This window comes from Vulpes lagopus, chromosome 4 (genome assembly GCF_018345385.1).
Source record: "Vulpes lagopus strain Blue_001 chromosome 4, ASM1834538v1, whole genome shotgun sequence".
Lineage (NCBI taxonomy): Eukaryota > Metazoa > Chordata > Mammalia > Carnivora > Canidae > Vulpes > Vulpes lagopus.
Window position 1 is genome coordinate 118925745 of NC_054827.1, and position 24573 is coordinate 118950317.

A 24573-nucleotide genomic window follows, 5' to 3' on the forward strand; every position below is an offset into this window, starting at 1 on the left:
ACTTCCCATGTCAGCTCATTTCTGCCGCTGCTGACTCTGAGCTGCGTGGGGCCCTCCCCATTCCTCCCATGCAGAAACCGAGTCCCGGGGGGACTCAGGGAACATGTGCATCGTCCCAGAGCCAGTGCTTAATAGAACCAGGATTTCCCCCTGCTTTGTAACCTTGAGCGGGTCCCAGTCATGAGAGCAATGAAGAAACAGACCAGAGGATTAGTGAGAGGTGAGCGGCTCCTGTGCCAGGAGGTCGTCAAGCAGAGCCAGAATGAGCTTTGCTGGCAGGCCTTGGTAGAGAGGGTCCTTCCCCGGGGCAGGCGGCGGGGGTGGCAGGCAGTGAGCAAGCAGGCTGGCTCCGACTAGAGGGCAAATTCCACAAACATGGATGGCCTTGGGGGGGTCAGAGGGAATCTAGAGGAGGCAGTAGAGGGGATGGCCCCTGGAACCACTGAGGGAGACCCAAGTGGGGCTGGCGGAGGCAGAACCAGGGCTTCTGTGTTGCCCCTGGGCTATCACTCTGTTCCCTCTGGGTTTGCAGGGGCTGCAGTTTGTGTGGCGAGGGTCCCCATCCCTGTCAGCTCAGCAGGAAATCTTCACGCATGTCTTGGACCAGTACGACTACTGCTCGTGAGCACCTTCCTGGGGAGCCCAGTTCAAAGCACTCTCCCTGTGTTACCTGAGAAACGACCCACCCTCCCGTGCATCCTCTTGGGACACTCTGGCTTACACAAAGAGAAACTGAGGCAGGGTCACTCAGCCAGGGTCCCAGGGCCCGCAGTGGCAGGGTCAGGTTGGTTTGGACAGACTATTTCCAGGCCTCTACAGCATGGGTACAGCCAGGCTGTGGGCTCTTGGGTTGAGAGGCCCTAGGTCCAACTCACTCTGGCCCTTTCGACCTTGATGCCATAGAGAATTGAGCTCCCCTATCCTGGAAAAGGAGAGATTATTGGGCAAGGTGAAGGATTTCAGGACCTCTTCTCTAGCCCACGATGTGCACCAGGCAAGGTCTCCAGGGTTTTCCACTGATGTCCTTTATTGATTCTAACAACCATCAGGACATTAATGGATGAGGAGACCTGAAGCTCTGAGGATCCAAGTGGCCACTCCTGGATGCTGGCCCGGTTCACCCCTATGTCACTCCATGCTGCTTGGAATGAGGCAGGGGGGACCCTAACTGGAGCATCCGGACCCTCAGGGTCAATCTCGGGGTCTGTGTCATACAGACCAAATTGGAGCCTGAGACAAAAGGGAAAATCCAAATACTGCCCTTGCGCTTGGGGGGAATGTTGGTATTCTGTTCATCACCATTTGTTTCGCATTAATTCTGAGTTTTGAAGTATGACACCAACTTACCTCCATGTCACCTCCTGAGACTGGGCTCCCCCTTACACTCGCAGCCCAGGGCACTGTGCATCACAGCCTCACCCTGCCCCAGCCCTGCTCTGGGCTTTGGACTCAGGTCTGAGGGTACCACAGTGGCCTTCGTGAGATCCCCAGTGGGAATGCAGACTGTGGGCTCCATGGGGCAGGGGAGGCAGTGTGGGCCCAGGAAGGGGCCGTGTTCCAGGCCCCACAGCTGGCGAACTGTGACATGTGGATTTGAGCCCCATCTGTCAGAGGAGCTCTTGTCGGCCACCACTGACCTGCCCATCACACAGGTGTGAGAAGAAGGCCTGAGTGCCGGTCTGTACACCCTGAGCTGCCCTGTGACCTGGCTGCACCTGCCTGTCCTCCTGGACCCCGAGCTGCCTCCCCTCTCAGGGCGGGGCTCCGCTAACCCTTCTCTCCCCTGCAGGGAAGGCTTTAACTGGGAAGGCACTGCTGTCTTCCCGAACTCACCGCCAGACAGGGTATTTCACCCGAAGTCTGTACCCATCACTTGGGACAATATCAATTACTATGTCAGTCTCCTTGTGGACAATGTGAAGGCGCGGGCCACCTGGTTCCGGACACCGCACCTCCTCTGGCCCTGGGTAAGGCAGGATCCCAGGCCTCAGTGTCCTGACCACAGCCCTGGATTCCTGTCCAGTCTCACCCAACCATGCTCTTTCCAGGGGACAGGCCAGACAGCCATCTCAGATCCGAGGCGGTGCCTCTTCCCTGCACACCACAAGGCCTCACCCCTTCCACCAGCTCCTGCCACCACCCTGGACTCCCCAAGCCTCTCCCACCTGAAATACAGCCCTGGCCCCTGCCAGCCCCCAGTTCCACCTGGATCCTCGATCCTCCTCTTCCCATCTCAGTGTTGGGACATGAGGCTGGGGTAGGAATCCTGAACCCCTGCTCAGACCCTGTGTGCCTCAACCCCTTTGGGTCTCACTTTCCTCATCTCTAACGTGAGAATCATGACAGTTCCTGACTCACAGGCTGAGACTGAGGGGAGGCATGCCCAGTGTCAGTGTCCGAGTGTCAGAAACTCCCTTCTCCTCTTCCTCTTTGGCTTCCTCCTCAACATTACATTCAGATCTAACCCTCACTAGCCTCCCCAGGGCACAAGGCACCTTCTATGTGATACATTTGTCTCATCCTCTTAGTCTGCCCATGGGCCTAGGAGGCAGACACTGCTGGTATCCCATTTTGACAATGAGAGACCTGAGAACCAGAGAGGTCAAGGGATCGTCCTGAGGCCGCACAGCTACTTAGCAGGGCAGCTAAGATGGGGATTTGTGCTCACACCCTGGCTGGGCACTCCCTACTCTGTCTTCTTATGTCTTGAGTGCCTATGGGAAAGTGCACAGAGGATCAGTAAATGTGGGTGATGGCTGTTATCCCTGGCATTCCTAATTTTCATATTATTATTGTTCATGATATTGATGAAGAGTCATACTGCTGGTCTTTAAGAAAGGCCCACAGAGTAAAGTAAGTCAGAAAGAGAATTCCAACCCTGCACAACCTCATTTAATGTGGTTCTAAAAGCATCAGATGTAGAGAAAAGAGATGAGTTTTTTAGTTCCCAGACTTGAGGGGTGAGGGAGGATCAAAGGTACAGACTTCAGTTATATGAGAAACATGTGTTGGAGGTGTAATGTAGAGCATGATGTAAAACCTAACAAGATTTTAGTGAGAACAGTAAGCAGAAAGGAAGGAAGAAAGGAAGGAAAGAAGAAAGGAGGGAAGGAAGGAAGAAGAAAGGAGGAAAGGAAGAAGGAAGGAAGGAAAGAGGGAAAAAGGAGGAAGAAAGTAGGAGGGATGGGGGAAGGAATGAGGGACAGAGGGAGGGAGGGAGGGAGGGAGAGAGGCTCCCAGGAAGGAAAGGGACACAGGGATGCACTCGGGAGCTGATGGGGCCTCTCCCAGGCAGAGCGGAGGGCCCTGGATGGCCGAGGGGGGCCGCTCTGCCTGGACTGGGCTCAGCCCGGCAATCACAGGGGTCGCACTGTGGCCGGGCCTGCAGGGCTGTGACAAGCAGTTCTTCAACGCGTCGCTGCAGTTCTCCAACATGGACCCGCTGCTGGACTTCATCAACAGTAACTCGCCCAAGCTCGGCATCTCCGTGGAGTACGCCACGCTGGCCGACTACTTCGCGGCGGTGCAGGCTCACAACGTCTCGTGGCGCGTCCACACCCACGGGGACTTCCTGCCCTATTCCTCCGGTAGGACGGCAGGACATTCCCGGGACGCCTGGGAGGCTTCCTGCTTCCCTGCCCTCATTCCCTTCCCTTCCAGGAGATGCCCCAAGGAGCCCCACGTGGGAGCTGCCTCCCGGGGCGGTGCCCTGACCCGCCCAACAGGACGGCTGCTCCAGCCCTTGGGCCCCCACCTCTCTCTGTGCGGCGACCAGGGGGAGCTGCAAGGCTGTCAGGCCTTTTTCTGTCTGACCAGCATTGGTGGCCGGCCAGAAAATCCCGCCAGGGAAAGAGGCTACAGGGATGTGCCCAAGGTTGCACTAGAGGAGGGAGGTTTCTAGCTGTGGGCGGGGTGACAGGCAAAGTGGAGCGGGCCCATGAGTGTGGGCAAGGTCACAGGGGAGTGGGCGAGGCTACTCTCAGTGGGTGGGGTGACAGGCCATGATGTGGGCGGGGCTGTCAGGGAGATGGGAGGGACACAAGGGTGACCTAGGGATAAAGACAGGGTGCCATGGGATTCGTCATGTGGATGTGGCTCACTCAAGACAGTGGAGATGGGATGGGCCACAGTGATGGAGGGGATGGGTACAGTCCAGGTGAAATTGGATATGTTGAAGTGAAGGGCTGTTACAGGTGAGGTGCGAAGGGATACTACAGAGACCTGGGAGTGGATTCCAGACAGAGGAGACACGTGCAAGTGGGCGGGATTACCGTCAGGGTGGGCGTGGCTACCCTGAGGTAGACAGGCTGACGACTGAGATGAAGGCCACATCCACAGGGCCTTGGCTGCCATCCTGTGGGAGGACTACAAGGGTGTGAGCTTGGCTAGGGTGGCGGTGGGAGGGGCAAATAGATGTGGGCTGGTTACAGGTGCAGTTCCAGGACCACGTGCCTCTGGGCGTGGTTACGATCCAGGTAGGGGTACTGTCCAGGTAGATCCAGACAGGGCGAGGTCCAGCAGGTGTTCTGTCCTGAATGGGCGTGACTTGTTGTAACCCCCCAGCAGAGACAGTGTTTATGTGGAGACTGGACAGGTGCGGTGAGCCCTGGGCCCTGCTCTAGGTCACGGGGGCCTTAGAGCTGAGGCTGTGGAGAGCCCCTGCCTGGCCAGGACACTCAGCCTGCTGGAGGGGCTGTGGACAGCACGTCCACCTGACCCCATGGCCTGTGGCCTTTCCCCGGGCCCGTGGGGCTACCCTTCCTGGTGTCCTCAGGCCGTGTGGGGAAAGTCAGGTAATGGGGACACAGGCCAGCCTGGGAGGAGGCAGGGGGTGAGAACAGTGGGAAGAGTCAAGCAGCTTGTGAGACCCAGCCAGGGTCTGGGGAGGCACCTCACACCCCCTCCTCTCACCAGAGCCTCGAACAGGCGTCATCGTCTGGGTGCAGGTCAGCACAGCAGCTAGGGGATCCCTCAGTTCTCCCCCATTCCAGCTCCCTGGGCTGCCAGTGGAACCCCACTGATTGCAGGCTTCCCTGAGTCACAGGCAAAGGCCTCCGCCAGCACTCAGGGCACGTGCCAGCTGGTGCTGCCTGCTGGGCTCCCACCTCCCCCTGCACTCCTCAGAGGTCTCCCACGCCCTTGGCTCACAGGCTCTTCAAATTCCCAGGTCCTCCCTGGACTGTCTGGTCCCCCATCCCAGGCCTGGCCCAGCCCAGCCTGATCCTCCCACCTGCCCCAGCCCCCACAACAGGGATCCGCGGGCCATTCCTGGCCTGGCTGGACAGGAGTCTCTGGCTGCCTCTAGAGGTGACCCAAGCAGAGCCAGACCCCAGGCTCCAGTTTCCCCAGCTTTACTGGGCTTGGGGTCTGGAAGCCCCCATGCCAGGGAGACTCATGCCAACTGCCAGCTCTTCTCTCCAGATCCATTTCAGGCCTGGACGGGCTTCTACGCCTCCCGCAGTGGGCTCAAGGCACTGGCGAGGCGAGCCAGTGCTCTGTTGTATGCCGGGGAGTCCATGTTCACACGCTACATGTGGCCTGCCCCCCACCAGCACCTGGACCCGGCCTGGGCCCTGAAGCAGCTCCAGAGGCTCCGCTGGGCAGTCTCTGAGGTAATGTCACACCTCTCAGCATGATGTCAGGTTGAAACCTCCTGTGTAGTGCGCTTCCCCAGACCCTGGTTGCTAGAGGTCGCTTTCCAGAGAAGAACACTGAGGTGGTGGGTGTGTGTGGACACTGGACCAAGGCTAGAATCACGTCCTGACAATGCTCAGCTGGTGGGTTCAGTAGGCTTTAGAGCCAAAGGGCAGAGGGTAAAGGGCAGACGGGAGAAGCGTTAGTGTCCTGTGTGGATTCAGTCCTCCTCTGCCGGTGGCTTCAGGCTCAGGACTGCCCTCTCTGAGCATGATTCCCTCCCTGGACAATGAGAAATTCACGCCCACCCCAGGGTGGCGAGGCTACCAAATGTGATAATGTACATAAGGTGCTGGGCACGGTGGCTGCCCCATAGCAAGTGGTTCCGATCTTCTGTCTCCACTTGTTCCCACTGTACAGATAGGAAAAGTGAGATCTGAGAAATCCTGTGACTTGTCATACCCAGCCAGAAAGGGTCACGCTGGACGTGACATTGGCAAGCTCACCTGAGGGAGTCACTGACAGATGTGTCACTGGGGTGAAATGGGTAGACCTTAGAGTCCTTCAGAGGGGGCTGGACAAGAGGCTTCACTGGTAGAGCCTCAGGTTCCCTCAGGCCGGAAAGCTAATCCCAGTCCCACTCTGGCGCAGAGAACAGAGGGTGCCCGGAGCATCCCAGCGGCACTTCCCAGGAGGCTGGACAGTGGAGGTGAAGCAGGGGCAGGTCCCTGACAGAATTCTCCTCTCTTCCTGAGCTAGGGGACTCAGTGGGTCTCCACAAGCCCCTGGGGAGCGGGAAGGAGAGCCAGCACCTAGGAGGTACCCGGGTAGGTGGTGTGCAGAGGCAGGCCAGATCCCATGTTTCCCCCAATCCTGTCGGGACACAGGTCCAGCACCATGATGCCATCACTGGGACCCAGAGCCCCAAGGTGAGAGACATGTACCAGGAGAATCTGAGCTCAGGGATGCAGGGTGTGCAGGAACTGATGGCCTCCATCGTCCGTGACAGGACCCCAGCCCACTCGGGTAAGCGAGGCCCATGTACGGTGGCCTGCAGGTCAGTGGTGGGGGGCGGCTCTGACCATTTCTGAGCACAGAGCCTGGGGTCAGGGAGAGGATCTGAACAACCGGAGCCTCAGACCCTGCCACCACATATCCCTGTGCAACCCTGACCTTGGCCTGAGCTTGGCAAGTGCTTGGCTGCTCAGAGCCTGTGTGTCCTGTGTGTGTGGGAAGAAGGGTGACGTTGCCATGAGAGTGAGGCCTAGCGGCCACCTCAACTTCACATTTGCTCAGCGCTCTGCACGCAGTGGTTACTGAATGCCGGGAGGGTCTGTAAGCTCGGGGCTGTTATCCTCACTGTGCAACTGAGGACACAGCAGAGCCAGAGGCTATGGACCTGTCCAGGGTCACTCAGCCAGGAAGGAGCAGAGCAGGGCTTGAAACCGTGGCCCCGTGCTGCAGGGTTACAGAGCATAAGGTGTCCTCGGGGATCTGAGCCTAGCCTGGGTCCCCCAACTCCCTCCTCAGTGCAGTTTGAGTGCTGATGTCCAGCCTCGTTGATGGTGAGGGTTCCACATGTACAGATAACTGGTCATGCCAGTTTGGGCCTGAGGAGGTTTGAGAAGCTCCCCCTTGAAAGGCCCAGGCACCAGGACACCGTGGTGTCTCTCCCAGTGCCTGAATGTGACATGCACAAGGCCTGCTGAGCCTTCCCTGCTCCCCAGCCCAGCATGCACTCTGTCATGGGGCACCCCTCACATCGGCCCTCGCTGCTCCCTTGGCCGGCGTTTCCCTCCCCTCTGAGTCTGTGTGCAATGCCATTGGATTCTCTGACTGAGGAAGGCCCACGGGGACCAGGTTGCAGCACACAGGGTCCCAGCCGACAGATCCTGGGGCGGCTGGTACAGACCTTTGCAACAGAGCTGGAACCTGGGGTCGGATTTCCCTGCCAGGTGGGACCGGCCATTCCCGTGACCTCACCTGGGCGGTTGCCCAAGCAGTGAGCAGAGGGAGGTCAGGAGAGGTGTCCCAGCCATGGGGACAGCCTGGGCAGGGGCTCGGGCCTGGAAGTGTGTGATGTGTTCAGGAATCATCAGACATGGCCAGAGTTTACCTCACTGAGTAAATAAAGGATGGAACAGAGAGGGAGCCCAGGTGCACATCGCTGGGGCTCACACGTTGGGCTAGGCGATTGGACTGGACCCTCCAGCCTCCCAAAAATTCTCCCGTCCATCCCGAGGCCAAGCACTCAAAGCTTGGCAGCCACACTTCAGTAGCAGGCCAGGTGACTGTACATCTCCGGGCCTGTTCAGTCCAGTGGGGCTGTCAGGGGTGATGTATGAGGAGCATGGGGACCCTCTCTGTCAGAGGGACACTGTGTCTTCCCTTCCAGCCTCTCTGCCTGGGGACCGGGAACAGAGCACTGAACAGAGTATGGGGCCCCGGGGTGTAGCAGTGACTAGCCCACTAGTCCCTGTCCTCAGGTACCCTGGCAGCTATACTGGGATGTGTCTCTCCTGCTTCCAGTTTCCCATGTAGCCAGGGGTACCCAGGTATGTTGGGTGAGTCCAATGGCAGCAGATAAACTCAGTTCTCTGTGTGCAGACCAGGAACCTGTGGGACACTCTGCCGTGGTCTACAACCCCCTGGCCTGGACGGTCACCACCATTGTTACCCTGCCTGTGGGCTTCTCCAGGGTCAGCGTCACAGATGAGTCAGGCCAGCAAGTGGCTGCACAGGTATGGGTATGACTTCCTGCATGTGGCACAATTGCTGTTGCTGACACTTGCTCTCTGAGGGTGCGTCCAGAAATGGGAACAGTTTTGTTTTTTATGATAGTCACACACACAGAGAGAGAGAGGCAGAGACACAGGCAGAGGGAGAAGCAGGCTCCATGTACCGGGAGCCCGACGTGGGACTCGATCCCAGGTCTCCAGGATCGCGCCCTGGGCCAAAGGCAGGCGCCAAACCGCTGCACCACCCAGAGATCCCTAGAAATGGGAACAGTTTAAGTGAACATGTGACAATGGGTACTCCCTTGGAGGACATCCCCATGGGGACCCTGTCCAGTGAGGTTCCATGGGATCCACCAGGAGGGTGGCACTGGGCTATGGGCCTCTGCAGTGGCCAGAAGGGCCCCACTGTCCCTTCCCAGGAGGTTCTCCTGGGTCATTTGCACTGTTTGGGAGGCTCTTCCCCCCATCCCCCTCCCCACCATGAGGCATCTTTATATTCTGAATGCCAACTTCCACTTTGTGTGGGAAAGACCCTCAGGGGGCTTCCTGGGGCACTTGGTGGAGGTGCTGATGTTTCAGACTGGCCTGCCTGAAGGTGTGCGCACCCAGATGCCAGCATGCCCGTGATCTGTTCTCATGTCCTTCCACAGCCAGGAGCCAGCAGGGCCCCAGGGACCTGCCTGTCCCCCAATGCCAGTGTTTCCCTGCAGAGGGGCAGGAGCTGCTGACCTCAGCCATTTAGCAGACACTCCCGAGGGCACATTCTGCTCCTGCCAGGGCTGAGTGCTTATCCTCAGGACGGCAGTGCCACTGTGGGGAGGCTGTTGCAACACTTAAAGGACACGTGTGGTATGGAGTGATGACCTGGGGAGCCAGGGCAGCTGGCTTTGCTTGACGCAGAAGGAGGAGTTCATGTGACGTGGGCAGGGAGATGGGACAGGCTTGCTCTCACAGACCCAATTGCTAGCACCCCCTTCTTCCCCCACATGCAACAGCATGCAGATAAATGCTCTTAGCAAACATTTCTGGAGACTTGCTTTGTGTCAGGCCTGCCCTAGGGGCCAGGTTTCCTTAATAACCAGGCATATGAAGTCCCTGCCTGCGGAGGACTCATATTCTCACCCTGGGTGACAACAGGAAACAAATAAGATGGTGTGGAATGTGACAGATGGTGGTGGCTCTGAGAGGAAGTCCTCCAGAGCAGGATGGGGGCAGGTACGGGGTGTCTGCTGAATGTCCCACAAGGCCTGGGTGGGACGCTGTGTGCAGACATCCTGGGGTGACTAATGGAGGCCCCAAAGCTACCCCCAGGGACTGGGATGCTGCGTGCTTCCCCTAGAGAGTGAGGGGTTCCACTGAGTGTACCCTGTGTCCTCCTCCAACCCTCCCAGTTCAGGTGACAAGGGGAATGGGAAGGCCAGGAGGGGAACAGGGAAACACCCCCTTGGGAAAGTTGGAGGATGTGAAATCAGGGTCCCCTCAGAGAGCCGACCCTCCAGGGAGAGGGCACATCATGAGCAAAGGCTCAGAGGCAGAAAACAGGGTGCTGAGAAAGGAGGGCACTGCTGATGCTGGACCCTGAGGAGTGAAGGGCCAGGGAGGGAGATGGGGATGGGGAGGGTCCTGTTGAGCAGGGAGGATGCCTAGAGGGAACTCAGCACAGTCCAATGATGCAAAGACCCTGCTGCCCGTGAGCAGTGAGCGCCTCGACTGGGAGGTGTGCAAGTCACAGGTTACTGAGGACGCTGAAGGTCTTCCAGGCCTGAAACCAACCACATTGCCCTATCCTTCTGGCCTGCAGATCCAGGAATCAAAGAAGACACAATCTGCATATGACCTGCATGTGCTGACCACAATCCCAGGGCTCAGTTACCGATACTACAGCATCAGGAGCACAGAGGGGACCCAGGAGGAGACAAACCAATTGGGTGCCAGTCTGGCCAGAACCTCCAACTTTGGCCGCAAGAAAAAGACACCTGCTGGTCCAAGGGACAGGCACCTGATTCGTGTGGAGAATGACTGTTATACTGTGTTCCTGGACCGGGACACTAACCTACTGCACAGCATCTGGGAGAGGTGAGGCGCAGCCATGGTGGCTCTGAGGCAGAGACGAGCACTGAGACCTGGGCACGTCATTTCCCCACCTGTCTCAGTGTCCTCATCTGCTAGGGGAAATCATCAGAAGGTGGTGAAGGCCCTCCCTCTGTTACCCTCTATTTCTGCAGTTCTGAGACTAGACAAGTACAATAGAGCCCTTCTTGAATCTGACCATTTCAGGGCTGTTGATCCACATCTACCCACCTTTCTGTCCATCCATCCATCCATCCATCCACTAACTTTTTGTTCATGCATTTACCAGTGGCCCAATCACCCATCTATCTTCTCATCCCCACAACCGTCTTTATAGCCACACACAAAACAACCCATCCACCCACCCATCCTCCCCTTCCAGACACCCTCTCATCCAGCCATCCATCATTCATCCATACATACATCCACCCATCCATCCCACCACCCTCCTTCCAACAATCCACCGTACTCTCAGTTTTCTATATATTTATCCAATCACATATTCAACAATCCATCTACTCACTCAACTATGCACCCATCCATTCACTACCCTCCCATCCACCATATATCTACCCACCCACATACCTAACCACACACTGGTCATCCATCCACTCATCAACTTTTCCACCCATCCATATATCCACCTACTTACCACTCATTCACCCCTACATCTATCCACTAACCACTTAATCTATCTATGTATCTGCTTATCTGTCCATCTCCACCCATCTATACATGCATTACATATCCATGCATTTAGCAACTATTTTTTGACAGCAGAGAAGGCAGGTCACCCCAAGAAAAGGACTCTCAAGTGTTTGGGGCCAGCCCTGTCCATCATCAGGCCACATCCCAGATAGTTGTCATACCACCCCAACTGCCTCTGCCAGAACAGCCAATTATGTTTCTCAATGTGACATCCAAACAGGATTGGAAGTGGAGGAGGAGCAGGAAGTCTGGGAAGAGTAGCCGGCAGAAAGTGAGGGGAAGGAAAGAGAAGGGAAGGGGGAGCATGGGTGTGAGGTGAATGGCCCCTGGAGCTCAGCCTGAAGGCAGCTGTCCACAGCTCTGCAGCCACAGAGCATGAGAAAGTCCCCTACAGTGGGGCCCATCACAGCTCTGTCCTCATCACTCCAAAGATCCTCTTGAGAGAGGATGTGGCAGGTAGGAGGAGGGCCCACTGGCCAGCATAGGGGGTGTGGGGAACACCTGGAACCGAGGGAGGCCCAGACAACTTCTGAGCCTCCCTGGTCAGGACGTGGAGGGCAGAGTCCCCAGGCTGGCCTTGGGATGCTTCTGAGTCAGGCCTCGCCCCCCAGCTAGACAGTGCTTGCTGGACCAGCCCCACCTCACATTCCCTGTGTGCACCCAAGGGAGGCCTCATCCTCAGCCACATCCCCCACCCAACATTTCTGGGTGTACAGCTCATGGTTGCCGACCATTCACCTGACCCCCAAGTGTCTCTATTACCTTTGGCTGGAGTGAGGACTGGGTATTTCTCATAAGACTCTGAAATCCCCTCCAGGGTAAACTGCTAGCTCAGCACCTGAACCCTGGTCACAGAGAAAAGGAGCTGTGGGAATGGAGAGCAGGAGGCACAGAGGACGCTTGGTGGGCAGGAGGCATCTGGAGCTGGGCCTGAGGACTGGAAGGGCCAGAGCATCCACAGGCACAGACGAGGGGACAGCTAATTCCACAGAGGCAGTCTCCTGTGCAGAGGACCGAATGGGAGGCCACCATGTACAGACCACCCCAGGCCAGGTTGTGTTGAGGTTGAGCTTCTCTTCTTACATGACAGCACTGTGGATATAATTCACTGACCATGCACTTCAGCCATAGAAATGGTCCCCATCTATGGTATCAGGACACTCACAGGCCGTTAGCATCACCATAGTCATGGCCCTTCTCACCCTTCTCTGTCTGGATGTGTCTAAATTGGACATTTCATACCTTGGGATCAACTCCAGTTGGCTCTTTGGGGTTGGCTTCCTTCCCTAGAATCTTGTGTTCAATCTCCCCATCCATGCTGTCAGGTGCATGAGGGACTCAGCCCTCCTTGGGCTGAGTGTTATTCCCACGACAGATGGAGCACATTTTGCCCATCCAGTCTCTGGCTGATGATGCCTGGGGGATCTGATGAAGAGAAGGGGGCAGCCTGCAGCCAGAGGGAAAAGCCTTGGGGGCCTGACTCATGAGAAGGATTCTTTTCTAGCCACTCCAGAGGGACTACAGGGGTCCTTCACGGATGACTCCCCTGCCTTCCCTGTCCATCCCCCCAAAATTAGCACAGAAAACCCCAAAATGGCTGAGGAAGTGACACTTCTCCATGTTCTGTGGCTGCAGGGCCATGCCTAATCCTGGGTACGTGGCTGTGCCTCGGCTTAGACCACACAGAGATGTACACGTGTACACCATACACAGGTCTACAAGGCTCTGAGTTTCTACCCACTCCTCCCCGCTCCTCCGACCCAAGCAAAACATTGGAACAGAATAGAAGGAGCGAGAATATACAGTTGAGTCAGAACCTGAGTCCTGGCCTGAGCATTTCCCAGACATGTGATCCTATGCCAGTGATGTCAGGGCCCCAGTCTTAGGTGACTCGGTAGCAAAACGGGCTAATATTCCCTGCTCTCGAGAGTCAGGAGAAGGTGAAATGAGTGACAGTGCTGGTTGCTGACATCTGGACTCCTTGGGGTCAGCATGACAAAGTCTTTGTGGGTCCTCCTTGGGGTACCTCTGAAAGGTATAGGGTGGCCCTGGAGGCAGCCTGATAAGTAGGCACCATTCCCTGGGATGATTCCTCTGGGGTAGCGTGACTGCTTCTTGTAGGCTCTCAGGGGCCTAGGGTGAGGTCTCTGTCCAGCTCCCGTTTTGGGATCCCAACTGGCACATGGAAAGATCTAAGGCAGTTTGGCTCAGGGGAGGGGCGAGACCCAGGGACTTTATCTGAGGCAAGTGCACGGGTGTCACCGAGTGGCCTCCTGTCACTGAGCTCTGCAGAGATCACTTTTCTTCACTTCAGGTGGAGCTTGGTGTCTGCATAGAGGGCTTCTTACCGGCTTCCAGATGAGAGGACGATGCTTGGGACATGTGTGCATGAAGATACTGCTGTGTCCCATTTCTTGTCTCTGCAGAGGGAGTAACCGCACAGTGCAGGTGACCCAGGAGTTCATGGAATACCATGCCAATGCTGATTTGAAATATGGTTTTGTATCTGATAATTTTGTGTTTATGCCCATCAACTCTGCAAAGCGCCCATGGAACAGTGTGGGAATGCAGATTGTGGCGGGAAAGCTCATGACTGAGATTCGGCAATACTTCTACAGGTGGGCTCAGGCTCCTTGGTGCTTGCCAGCAGGTGTGGGAGGGAACGAGGGTCCATGATTGTGCCGGATCCCTGCTCCTGGGCCCATGCTTGGCACATGGTCCTTCTGGATGGGAGCTTGAGGAAGACATGATTGCTCTGGCCTAGGGCATCCTGGCTCCATCGCACGTGCTGAACCTCACAGGGGGTGTCCAGGTTCAGAGCTGGGACAGGAACCCACAGGGACAATGAGGGGACTCTTATGTTTTCATGAGAGCACACACCTAAGCCATCCGGGTGAGGCACCCAGCTCCACGTTATCCCAGCTCCACATCATCAGGGGACCAGGTTCTTCCCATTATGTGGATGAGGAATGCTCCCTGCCCCCCTGCCCCCCTGCCCTGGTTGAGGGAAGAAAGGAGGGAGGGAGGGAATGAGTGAAGGAGAAGAGAGAGTGAGGGGAGGGAGGGGCATTCAAAAGGAACCCAGAAAAAAAAAAAGAAGGAACCCAGAGCCCGAGCCACCCATTCCCTATTCTGCACCAGGAAGGTGGGGGACAGGAATCACACATATGCCATCTACTCCCGGCTCGCCCACGTGCCCCTGGCCCAGGGAGCAGAGCTGCTGTGCTGGCGAATGGAGCAGGAGTACCGGGTGGGCCCCTTGGAGCTGAACCGCGAGGCCATCCTGAGGACCAGCACCAGTCTCCACAACCAGCAGGTCCTCCACTCAGACAACAACGGCTACCAGATGCAGCGGAGAGTCTTCCAGAAATACTCGAGCAATGGCATCGCCCGGGTATGCTCTAGGATGCCTGTTTGCTCTGTGGTCCCGGAGCGTGGGGGTGGGGGTGGGGATGGTGCTTTTCCAGAAGACAGGAGGAGGAGGCCCATTGCAGCTTCACCATGGAGCAGCGGAGGCCTCTGGACAAAACTCCAGCAGAGCCCCCTTGCCCACCTGTGCCCTTAGGAGTGAGGCCCAGGCTGGGCCACCTGCAGTGTCTGAAATCCGGGGCCACCACATGCACTGGACTGTCCCTGTCCCTGTCTGTGCCTCAGTTTCCTCTTGTGGAAGATGAGCACCTCGTGTGGGGTGTCCTGAGATTCAGGTTGAGGGTGCCTGACCCATGTCAGGTGCTGTTGCAGAGACTTTCCCCGGTAGCTTCTTCCAAGCACTGAGCATGGCCCAAAGCCAGATGGGCTCCCACGTCCGAGGCCTCCGGCCCTGTGATCCTGGGCAAGTGGGCCGGCTGCCCTATGGCTCCCTGCAGACCCGAGAAAGGGAACAAACCCAGGGCTGTGAGGGTCAGGGGGGACAATCCAGGTGAAGCCCCCGCTGGGGGCCTCCTGTGCCCTCAGTAATCAGTTCTTTTTCCTCCTGAGGGGACCCAGAGGCATGTATCCCCACCCTGCTCTGCTTGTGAGCTCAGGTCCCTTCGTCCCTACCTGCTAGCCCTCACCTGCTGTGCAGGGGCTGCTGACAGTTCCCATGGGTCCACCCGGGACATCTGGCTCCAGCAGAGCACAGAGCCTGGGGACAGAGGCCGCTCTCCCAGAACACACATGGCCCTTTCTCTCTGGAGCAACTCTCCACCTAGCTCCCCTATCAGGCTGGACCCCACACACCCCCTCCTCACTCCTGCAGGACTGTGCACAGTGCGTCTTTGGGCCCTTTGTACTGGTGGGGAAACCGAGCTTCAGTGGGCTTAGTTCCCAGCTCATATGGTCAGAAGCAGTGGAGCTGGATTGGAGTGACAGTCTGTTGGTGTCCAACGTCAGAGCCTCTAACCTCTGTCTCCCTTCTCCACCCTGAGCTGGTGCTCTGTGCGTGGGGTGGAGGGTGTGGGGTGGCCAGAGGGGGACCCGGACAGAGAGGCCTTCCTGTCCTCTGCCCCGACCGCCAGCCTGGCAGTGTTTGTGCCCACAGAATTACTACCCCATGGCTCAGTCCGCCTTCATTGAGGACGGCAGAAGCAGGCTGGTGCTGCTGTCCAAGCAGGCACATGGCGTGTCCAGCCAAGGGAACGGGCAGGTGGAGGTAGGAAGTGGGCCCTGCTGGTCACCCAGGGGTGGGAGCAGGTGGGCGGCAGGGCCGGTCAGACAGCTCTTCCCTGCAGGTCATGCTCCATCGCCGGCTTTGGAACAATTTTGATTGGGCTCTGGATTATGATCTCACCCTGAATGACACCTCCACGGTCTACCCTGTGCTCTGGCTCCTGCTGGGACCCCAGTCTCTCACCACCAGCCTGCGTCAGAGGTGTGGGCTAGCGCTGCAGCACCCACCCGTAGTGCTATTAAGAGAGCTGAATGGTAAGGGAGTGTTCACCCCAGAATGAGCCCCCCTGGCTGGGATGGACCTGGGGACCGTGTGGGCCACCATGATCTGGAAACTTTGATCAGAAAGGACCTCAGGGGTCTCTGATCCAAGCCCTCGTTTAATGTGTGGGCAAAGTGTGTGCAAATACTTTCAGGCTTCACCCAAGCTTATACATGGAGTAGCGAGCACTTCTGAGAATCACACAGATTCCTCTTTGTATCCTCTCCCTGAGTATCCCTCACTTTCTGCTCTGAGGACTCTTTATCTTCCATAATATGACATGTATGGCTAGATGGCTTCACCCCTACTAGATCAACATTAAAAGACTTGTTTTATTTGATTTCTGGGTGTGCTGTCACCAGGCAAGGTTAGTTCAAGTTCATGGTCTGATGTGCAAAATTCATGCATTGCCTCCACTCAAAATACGTTGTTGTTTTTTTTTTTAAGACTTTCTTTATTTATTCATGATAGACACGTAGAGAAAGGCAGAGACATAGGCAGAGGGAGAAGCAGGCTCCCTGCGGGGACCCTAATGTGGAACTTATACGCAGGACACTTGTATTCATGCTGCGATCCAAAGGCAGATGTTCAACTACTGAGCCACCCAGGCGTCCCTCGGTCAAACTTCTTCAGATTTAAAACGGCCTATGTCTTTACAGAAATAATTGAAGATGAGCTACAATAAGTAATGATCATGTGTAAATATGGTTCTCTGCAGCAGCTTTTAAAGAATGAATCATTTAGATACAGTTCGTATCCTTCCCTTAATCCTTGAACTGTTCCTTTCTACTCACTTGAGAGGTTTGGAAGAGAATGTGGTTATGATTTATCCTTGTTTCAGTGTTAGAGCAGGACCCTCCCAGGGCTGTAGAAGCGGGCAGGCTGCTGCTCACACGTGCACAAAACTCGGGCTGAGTGCCTGCTGTGTGCTGCACCCTGAGGATAGGCAAGGGCCAGGCCTCTCCTGCAGGATTTCTCCTGAGCTATGGGCTGGGAGGCCATGCTCATACAGATCCAGGCTTCAGGGAGCAGAGGCAGTGGGACTGGGCAAAGGACAGGTCCTCTCCTGGAAGGAGGACCTTGGGTGCTTCTGAGCAGGGGACCAAGGATGACAAAACAAGGGAGGAGCTGACATCCCAGACCTTGAATTGAAACCGAGGCTCTGTGTGAACCTGCCCTGTGATCTAGAACAAACCACATCACCTCTCTGGGCGGTCGTCTCCCCATCTGTACTTGGAAACAGCTGGACTAGAGATTCAGGATCCTTCCAACTCTTAGACTCTGTGGTGTGGGCCCCTGGACGTGTGGGAGGGAAGGCATTCAGGTGGAAGGATGTCCGTGGGCAAAGGCTAGACGGGGGTGCCCGAGGCGCTTGGACCAGCAGGGGCTTCAGGCTGTCCTCCCTCAGGGCACGCGTTGGCAGGAGCCGGATCGCCCGGAATGGGGGCCAGAGTGTGCACAGCTCCTGGTGCCAGGAGGAGGTGCCGGGCCCAATCCTTGTCCTGGTTCTGTGTGTCTGCCCTGCAGAGTCTGCCCAGCTTGTTCCAGGCCCCCCGAGGCAGCAAGAAGCCGTGACCCTGCCCCCAAGTCTGCACCTGCAGATCCTGAGCATCCCGGGCTGGAACTACAGCTCCAACCACACGGAGCACCTGCAGGATCTCCAGAAACGTGAGCCGGGTGTCCAGAGAACCAGAGTCACTCCTCCCTCCCCATGTCAACCTGGCCCCACGCCCATAACCAGACAAAGTGGGCTCCTCTCAGAGCTGTCCTGGCTCTGCATGGTCCCCTGTTCCCCTTATCTGCCCAATGGGGAGACCCAGGCCCACAGAGAGGCAGTGAGGGGACCGGGGTCCCTCAGTAGGCAGGACACCCAGTCGGCAGGGCCCCAGAGGAGGACCCGTCCACACCCAGTCTCTCAGGATCCCTTCTATCCCCACCACCAAACCCCAACCATCGTCCACCTTTGCCGGATGCTCAGCCTGCCGTGGAGTCTGCTTCCTCAGGGACTCCTCCTGGAGCCCGGAACAACTGAGTCCCACTCGTCCTCTGAACTCAGGAAGCCTGACTATCCGGGGCTTCCATTCATTCCCTGAACAAATGTCTCCTGTGCCAGGCAGTGGGTAATCAGCAGAGACGATGGTAGGCAAGGACCCTGGACTCACAGAGTTCTCAGACTAGACAGAGAAACTGCCAAGTCACCAGCCAGTGACATTAATGTTCACAATAAGCCCCCAGCCCGGCCTGATGGAGATGACACCTGCCATGAACTGACCCATCCTGTTGCCAAAGCTCCAGCTGCACCTTATCTTCCCCTTGGCACTGTGAGCAGCTCACAGGCAGGGCTGGCTGCCCCGCAGGCACCCTCTTGTCCCCAGAGCCCCACCAGGGCCTGGCAGGCACCAAAGATGGCTCAGTAGGAACCTTCATATTAAGAAGGAGGGAAGGAAGGAAGAGGCAACAGGCCAGATAACACCATCTGATCCAGTGGATCTCTGGGACCCTGGCACATGTCTGCAGCCAAGTAGCTTTCTAACACTGAACCCCATCATCAGGACCCCCCTCTTGTCATAGAGGACCCTGGACCAGCAGCCTCTCCTACAAGGAGGAGCATTCCCTTCCCCCTTCTGTGTGTGGCCACACACAAGACAACTGGTCTCCTCTAGACAGCTGGCTCCCAATAGGAGGAGAAGGGTCTGGCCTGGGGGTGTCCCCAGACTCACTGAATGAAGGTCTCTCCTCCCTGGGGAGCAGTGAGTGAGTGGCAGAGGGAGAGGAGCCTCAGGGATGCAGTGAGACACCCCCACTGTGCTCCTCGAGCTCAGGGCCACCTTATGAAGTAGGTATGTGGTCATGGACATCAACGTGTCTCAACCCCACCCCCACCCCCACCCCCAACAAGACACAGACAATGTGCCTGACCCTCGGGCTGATTCCACAAACACCACCCTGGAACACATCCAAGAGACTTTATAAACCCCTTGTTCTACAGGACCCAGGAGCCCCACATTCCCTTGACCCAACACAGCCTCGTTCTTTCTCCCCTGTGCCACAGGTCCAGTGGGCTCAGCTCATGGCCCTTGTCACTGTGGCCACCAGGGTCCCCAGCTGATGGAGACATATGCAGCATCTGCTTCCTCCTTCCCGGGGATAAAGAAGTTTGTCCAAGGGCTACATCCCTCCTGCTCCCTGTGCCCTTGACCTGGGAGGGTTGGGGTCACACCACAGCACACAGGGGGCAGGGAAGAGCAGTCCAGCAAGCACTGGGAGGCTTAAGGATGAGCCTAGAGAGGAGCACAGCAGGAGACAAGGGCAGAGACTTGCAGGCACCCCTCAGCATTAGTCCCTGGGTGTGGGGAGAGGCCTTGGAGGCTGCCAGACCTGGGCTGGAATCCTCCGTCTGGTGCCCACCAGCTATGTCTTTGGGCAAGTGACCAGACCTAATGAGCCTGGTTTCCTTGTCATTAATCAGGGACTGGATCAGCTGCCTCCCAGGGAGGTGGGGAGTAGGAAGTGCTGGGTCCTGACTAGAGGATTTGGGGCCAATGTGGGTCCTTCTGTCCTGAAGGCCATCGAGGGAAGGCCAAGGCTGACCTTCGCCGTGTCCTGCTGCGGCTCCACCACCTGTATGAGGAAGGCGAGGACACGGTCCTGTCTCAGCCAGTGAGGGTCAATCTGCAGGTAAGTGCCCTCAGATCCCTGGGACAGGCTTTCTGTCTAAGAAGCCCCAGCAGGGACACAAGCCCAGGGTGAAAATCCCCTCTGGCAAAGACATGGGCAAAGAGATGCCTGTGGGAGCTCTGGCTCAACCTGGAGTGGGTGCTGGTGGGGGCGCAAGGGCACCTTGACCCCCTCTTCCTGCATTTTTCCTGCATTTCTACTTCCTCTGCTCCCTTCCTGTGTCACATTGTCCCGCTGCCGGCCTTGGTCAGCGTGCTGGCTCTTTGCTTCTGCTCGTCCCTGTGGTCACCCACCGCACGGGCCTCCCAAGCAGATATAGCAGCAGAAGCTGGGAAGACAGAGGCAAAAAAGCCCTTGCACCCTGTGCTTTCTCTCCCCTCAGTGCCAGGAAGCTCTCCAGAACCTCCCTATCTCCTGGACAGCAGAAGGTCCCTTCCTTTTCAGGCCAGAATGGGCCGCCTGCCTCCCTCCCTGCACAGGAGGCTGGGTCTGTGCTTACTTGGCACAGGGGAGGGATAAGGATGCCTGGCCTCATCCCTGGGGCTGCCTGCTGAGCCATACCAGGGAGAAGGAGTTTGGATGCTGGAGGCAGCTCCCGTGCCTGCCACCCCAGAGTGTGCTCTTCCAGGACAGTGCCAGGGGAAGCATGCTGATCCCGGCCAGTGTCCTCATCTCTAAAATGGGGACACTGTTCCTGTCTGGAGATCTGCAGTAAGAATTAAGGAGGAAGTGTGTTGTGCCCAGGGTGAGGCTGCCCCCCCTACTCCTGCTTTACCTGCTCTGATCTGGGGCTCGGAGTAGCTCACCCTCCCTGTGCTCCTGTCTCTGCAGACTGTGCTGCAGGGGCTGGGGTCCGTGGGGGCAGTGGAGGAGCGCTCACTGACAGGGACCTGGGATGTGAACACACTACACCGCTGGAGCTGGAGGACACAGGAGCCTCCCCACCACAGAGGTTTGGGAGCCCCTGGTTCAGGCCTTGCCTGGATATCCCAGCAACCCCATAGCCTGGCTTAGAAGCTCTGCCCCTTATGGCCTGTGGGAACTTGAGCAGGCTCCTTAGCTCCTCTGAATCTGCACAGGTCAGTGTGTGTGCACGCCTGCATGTGTGTCTGAAGACCACACCCCCTGCCTCTGTCCTGGCTGAGTCCTGACCTGGCAAGCACATTCCAGGGGGTTCTGACACCTACCATGTTGTGCCTCACACTGCACACACACCATCAGTTCCTGGGGACCACAGGCAGCTCATGCTTCCCAGTGTTTCCCATGCTGTTCCCTCTGCCTGCATGGCCCTTGTCCCTTTTCCTCTGACCTGCTCCTACTCAAGCTTCTGTGAAGTCCAGGGCTGGATCAGATTCCTCCTCTGCTGTCCTCTCCCCCTCTTTCCTGTTTGTTGTGGATCTCCTCTGTGCACTGCACAGGCATAGTGCCATCTACATTGCTGGACACTTAATCATGTGGAGATGGATGGATGGATGGATCATGGATGGATGGACAAATACATAAATGAAAGGGTGGATGAATTGGTAGATGGTTGATGGATGATGGATAAGATGATGGATGAGTGGATGGATGTATGGATGGATGTGTGACAATTGGATGGATGATGGATAGGTGATAGATGATAGGTGGATGGATAGATGGATTGGTAGAGAGGTGATGAATGATGGATAGATGGCGGATTAATGGATGGTTGGATGAATTGATGGATAAATAAATGGACAGGTAGATGTGTAGATTGATGAGGATGATATATTGATCATGGATGAATAGATGGATAATCGGGTATATGGAAGGGTATTTGTGTGAAAAGATGGGTAGAAGGATTGATTGATGGGTGAATAGGTGGTGAATGGATAGATGGGTGGATGGGTGAATAATTGATGGAGGATTAGATGATGAATGATGGAGTGAAGGATGGATTGCTAGGTGGATGGATGAATGGGTCTATGGAATTATGAGTTTTTGAATGGGTGAAAGGACAAATGGATTCATGGATGGACCAAGGATCATGGGTGGAATGATCCATGGGATGAATGGATAAAGAAATTTCCCTGCCAAGGTTGAATTTAGTGGAGCCCAGTAATACAAAGTGCAGGCCCCACCCAAAGACCTGAGTGAGAAAGCTTTAGGCACCGAGTGCTACACCCTATTGGGAATGAGGCCATGTATGGCCAGGACCACCTAGCTATTACCCTCATGGGAGAGCCAGAATACAAGGGGTACATGGCAGTGGGAGTCCCAGCAGGAGGGGGGCACCCAAGGGCCTTCATGAAGGAGCCACAACAGAGTGGAGGCAGGTGTGGTATATGAGGGGGATGCTGGGTGGAAATGTCCTGGGGAAGCAGGTGGCTCTAAGGACAGACCACCTCTGCTCCCCCAGGCAGCTCCAGATCTCACTCAACACCCCTGCAAGGCACCAACGTCACCATCTACCCGAAGGAAATCCGGACATTTTTCATCCACTTTCTTAGCCATGAGTCCCTGGCAGACTCTGTGGCCCCAGGGAGGCCCCAGGGATCCCAGAAAAAGGAAGATGATCCAGGACATGGAAAAGCATGGAGGGATGGGGGATGAACAGCTGTCTGCCTGATAAGCTAATGCAGAAAATGGTCAGGTTGGGGGGTTTGTTGTGCTTTAAATAAAAATTGCATTAAACAGACCCACACAGTCTCCTCGGGCACTAGAGCTGGCCTCTGTGATCCTCCCACCTCACACTCCCCATGCATGTGCATGAGTCTTCAGAAAGCTCTCATAAGGCAGTGAAATACCCAGCATGACAGCAAAGGCACCCGCATACAGGCCCCATCCCTTCTCACCCAGGTCACCAGTGTTACGTGCAGGCCTACTGTGTGGCTAATGATGGGGTGGGAGGAGTGGGTACTGCAAGGGCCTTCAGAGCCTGTGGGTAGCATGAGGGCCTGGTGTCCATTCAGGATGGAAATTTTTCCCCAGACCCGGGCAGGAGTCATGGGAAGAGCAGGCTGACCTGAGTCCTGAGCCCCACAGACTGGGTGCTGAGACCAGGCGGCAGAATCTGCGGGGTATTTCTGTTCTCACTTCAGGGCTCCTGGGTGGCCCTCCATGGACTATATTGTAAATGGTGCAAGTACCCGGTCCCATGTGACCCTCTCCTAGGACAGGGACCCGGGGTGGGAGTTGGAGCCTGAAGGGGATTCCCAGCACCTTCAGCTCTATGGGCTGAATCTAAATGTCGACGCCCAGGGTGCCTCCTATATGGAAGAGAATCCTCTGGGTAATTCTGGTGAAGCGTAATAGCAAGTGTCCTCCCACACACACCCTGTGTGACACATAGCCAGCCTGCCGGGAGGAGCTACCCACAGGATTAGGGTCGGGAGGAGATCTGTGCCTCAGTCTGGGCAGTCCCCATCCCTTCCCCTCCTGTCCTTTTCTCCTTCCCTCTCTCTCCCCTTTTCTTCCTCTCCCCTCCCTGTCATCTCCCTTCCATTCTCCCAAACTTCCTCTCTGTCCCATCCCTGAGTTCCTATAAAACTGCTAGAACCTGCCCTGGAGACTTGTGTTCCATCCTGTTGGGGACAGAGACAACAAGGTAGCAAATAAGACATTAAATGATTTCAAGATACCCTGGAAAAGCCAACACAGGGAACAGGATAGAGTGACTTAGCCTTTTCCCATTCCCATCCCTCCAGCAAGGGTCTATTGCCACTTGGCAGGTTCAATATCCAGCATTTAATTCGAGAGCACTCAATGCTCAGGTCATGATCTCAGGGTCCTGGGATGGAGTTCCAAGTCAGGTCAGGCTCCCTGCTCAGTGGATAGTCTGCTTCTCCCCCTCCCTCTGCCCCTCCCCCACACACCCCTAATCCCTGCTCATCTCTCTCTCTCTCTCTCAAGTAAATAAATAAGATCTTTAAAAGAGAGAGAGAGAGAGATGAAGTGGACAGAGCTTTGGTAAATAAGCAGACTCAACTTTTGGAAACTGGCACAGGAATGAGGAGAAAAGCATACATGGGAGCACCAAATTCTGTGTGTGAGCTTTACCCAAAACTCTGGCTTCACAAGGCAAACACCAAATAGCCCAGCAAGTGTACAAGAACCACACTGAGATTCTAGCCACCCCCCTCTGCAAGGGAGACATCTTACAGTGTGAGTTTACATGTTAAATGTATATAAAAGGCAATGCCCTCAGGAGTAACAGAATAGAATTCAAACTATCTAGTACTCACAACATTCAGGACAGAAACCAAAATTACTTGATAGGAGAAGAAACTCAACTCAGAGAAAAGAGAGTCAGCTGATCCCAAATGTTGGAACTTTCAGATAATAATTTTAAAGCAGATGGGGTGCCTGGTTGGCTCAGTTGGTAGAGTGTGAGACTCTTGGTCTTGGGGTCATGAGTTTGGGCCCCTCATTGGGGGTAGTGTACTTAATAAAGAACAAAATTTTTTAAATAATACTTTTAAAGCAACTCTTGTCATGATGCTTGAGAATGTGAAGAAAAATATGTTCATGATAAATTGATATAGATAATCTCAAACTATTAAATGAGCTACATGGAAAATCTAGAACTAAAATTATAGTATCTGGGGGGTGCCTGTGTGGCTTACTTGGTTGAGCATCTGCCTTTGGCTCAGTTCGTGATCCAGGGGTCCTGGAATCAAGCCCCATGTCAGGCTTCCTGCTAGTGGGGAGTCTGCTTCTCCCTCTGGCCCTCTACCCTGCTCATGCTCTCTCTCTCTCTCTCTCTCTCTCTCTCAAATAAATTAATTCTAAAATCTTCAAAAAATAAAATAAAATATAGTATCTGGGATAAAAAAAATTCACAAAATGTGCTTAAAAAACAGTACATATTCT

At 55.8% G+C, this 24573-nt stretch overlaps 1 protein-coding gene across 1 annotated transcript in view; it reads left to right on the forward strand.

The window, feature by feature from the left end:
• LOC121488856 (epididymis-specific alpha-mannosidase-like) overlaps positions 1-22314 on the forward strand; it is a 29131-nt gene extending 6817 nt beyond the window's left edge. Inside the window, exons 5-19 of the mRNA XM_041751131.1 lie at positions 533-621; positions 1790-1967; positions 3389-3587; positions 5422-5612; positions 6522-6660; positions 8242-8375; positions 10174-10448; positions 13577-13768; positions 14292-14544; positions 15673-15783; positions 15863-16055; positions 17590-17730; positions 19628-19740; positions 20572-20692; positions 22121-22314. Of these exons, the coding sequence (XP_041607065.1) occupies positions 533-621; positions 1790-1967; positions 3389-3587; positions 5422-5612; positions 6522-6660; positions 8242-8375; positions 10174-10448; positions 13577-13768; positions 14292-14544; positions 15673-15783; positions 15863-16055; positions 17590-17730; positions 19628-19740; positions 20572-20692; positions 22121-22314 (2523 nt within the window). The remainder of the gene's footprint in view (positions 1-532; positions 622-1789; positions 1968-3388; positions 3588-5421; positions 5613-6521; positions 6661-8241; positions 8376-10173; positions 10449-13576; positions 13769-14291; positions 14545-15672; positions 15784-15862; positions 16056-17589; positions 17731-19627; positions 19741-20571; positions 20693-22120) is intronic.
• The last annotated feature ends 2259 nt before the right edge of the window (positions 22315-24573 follow it).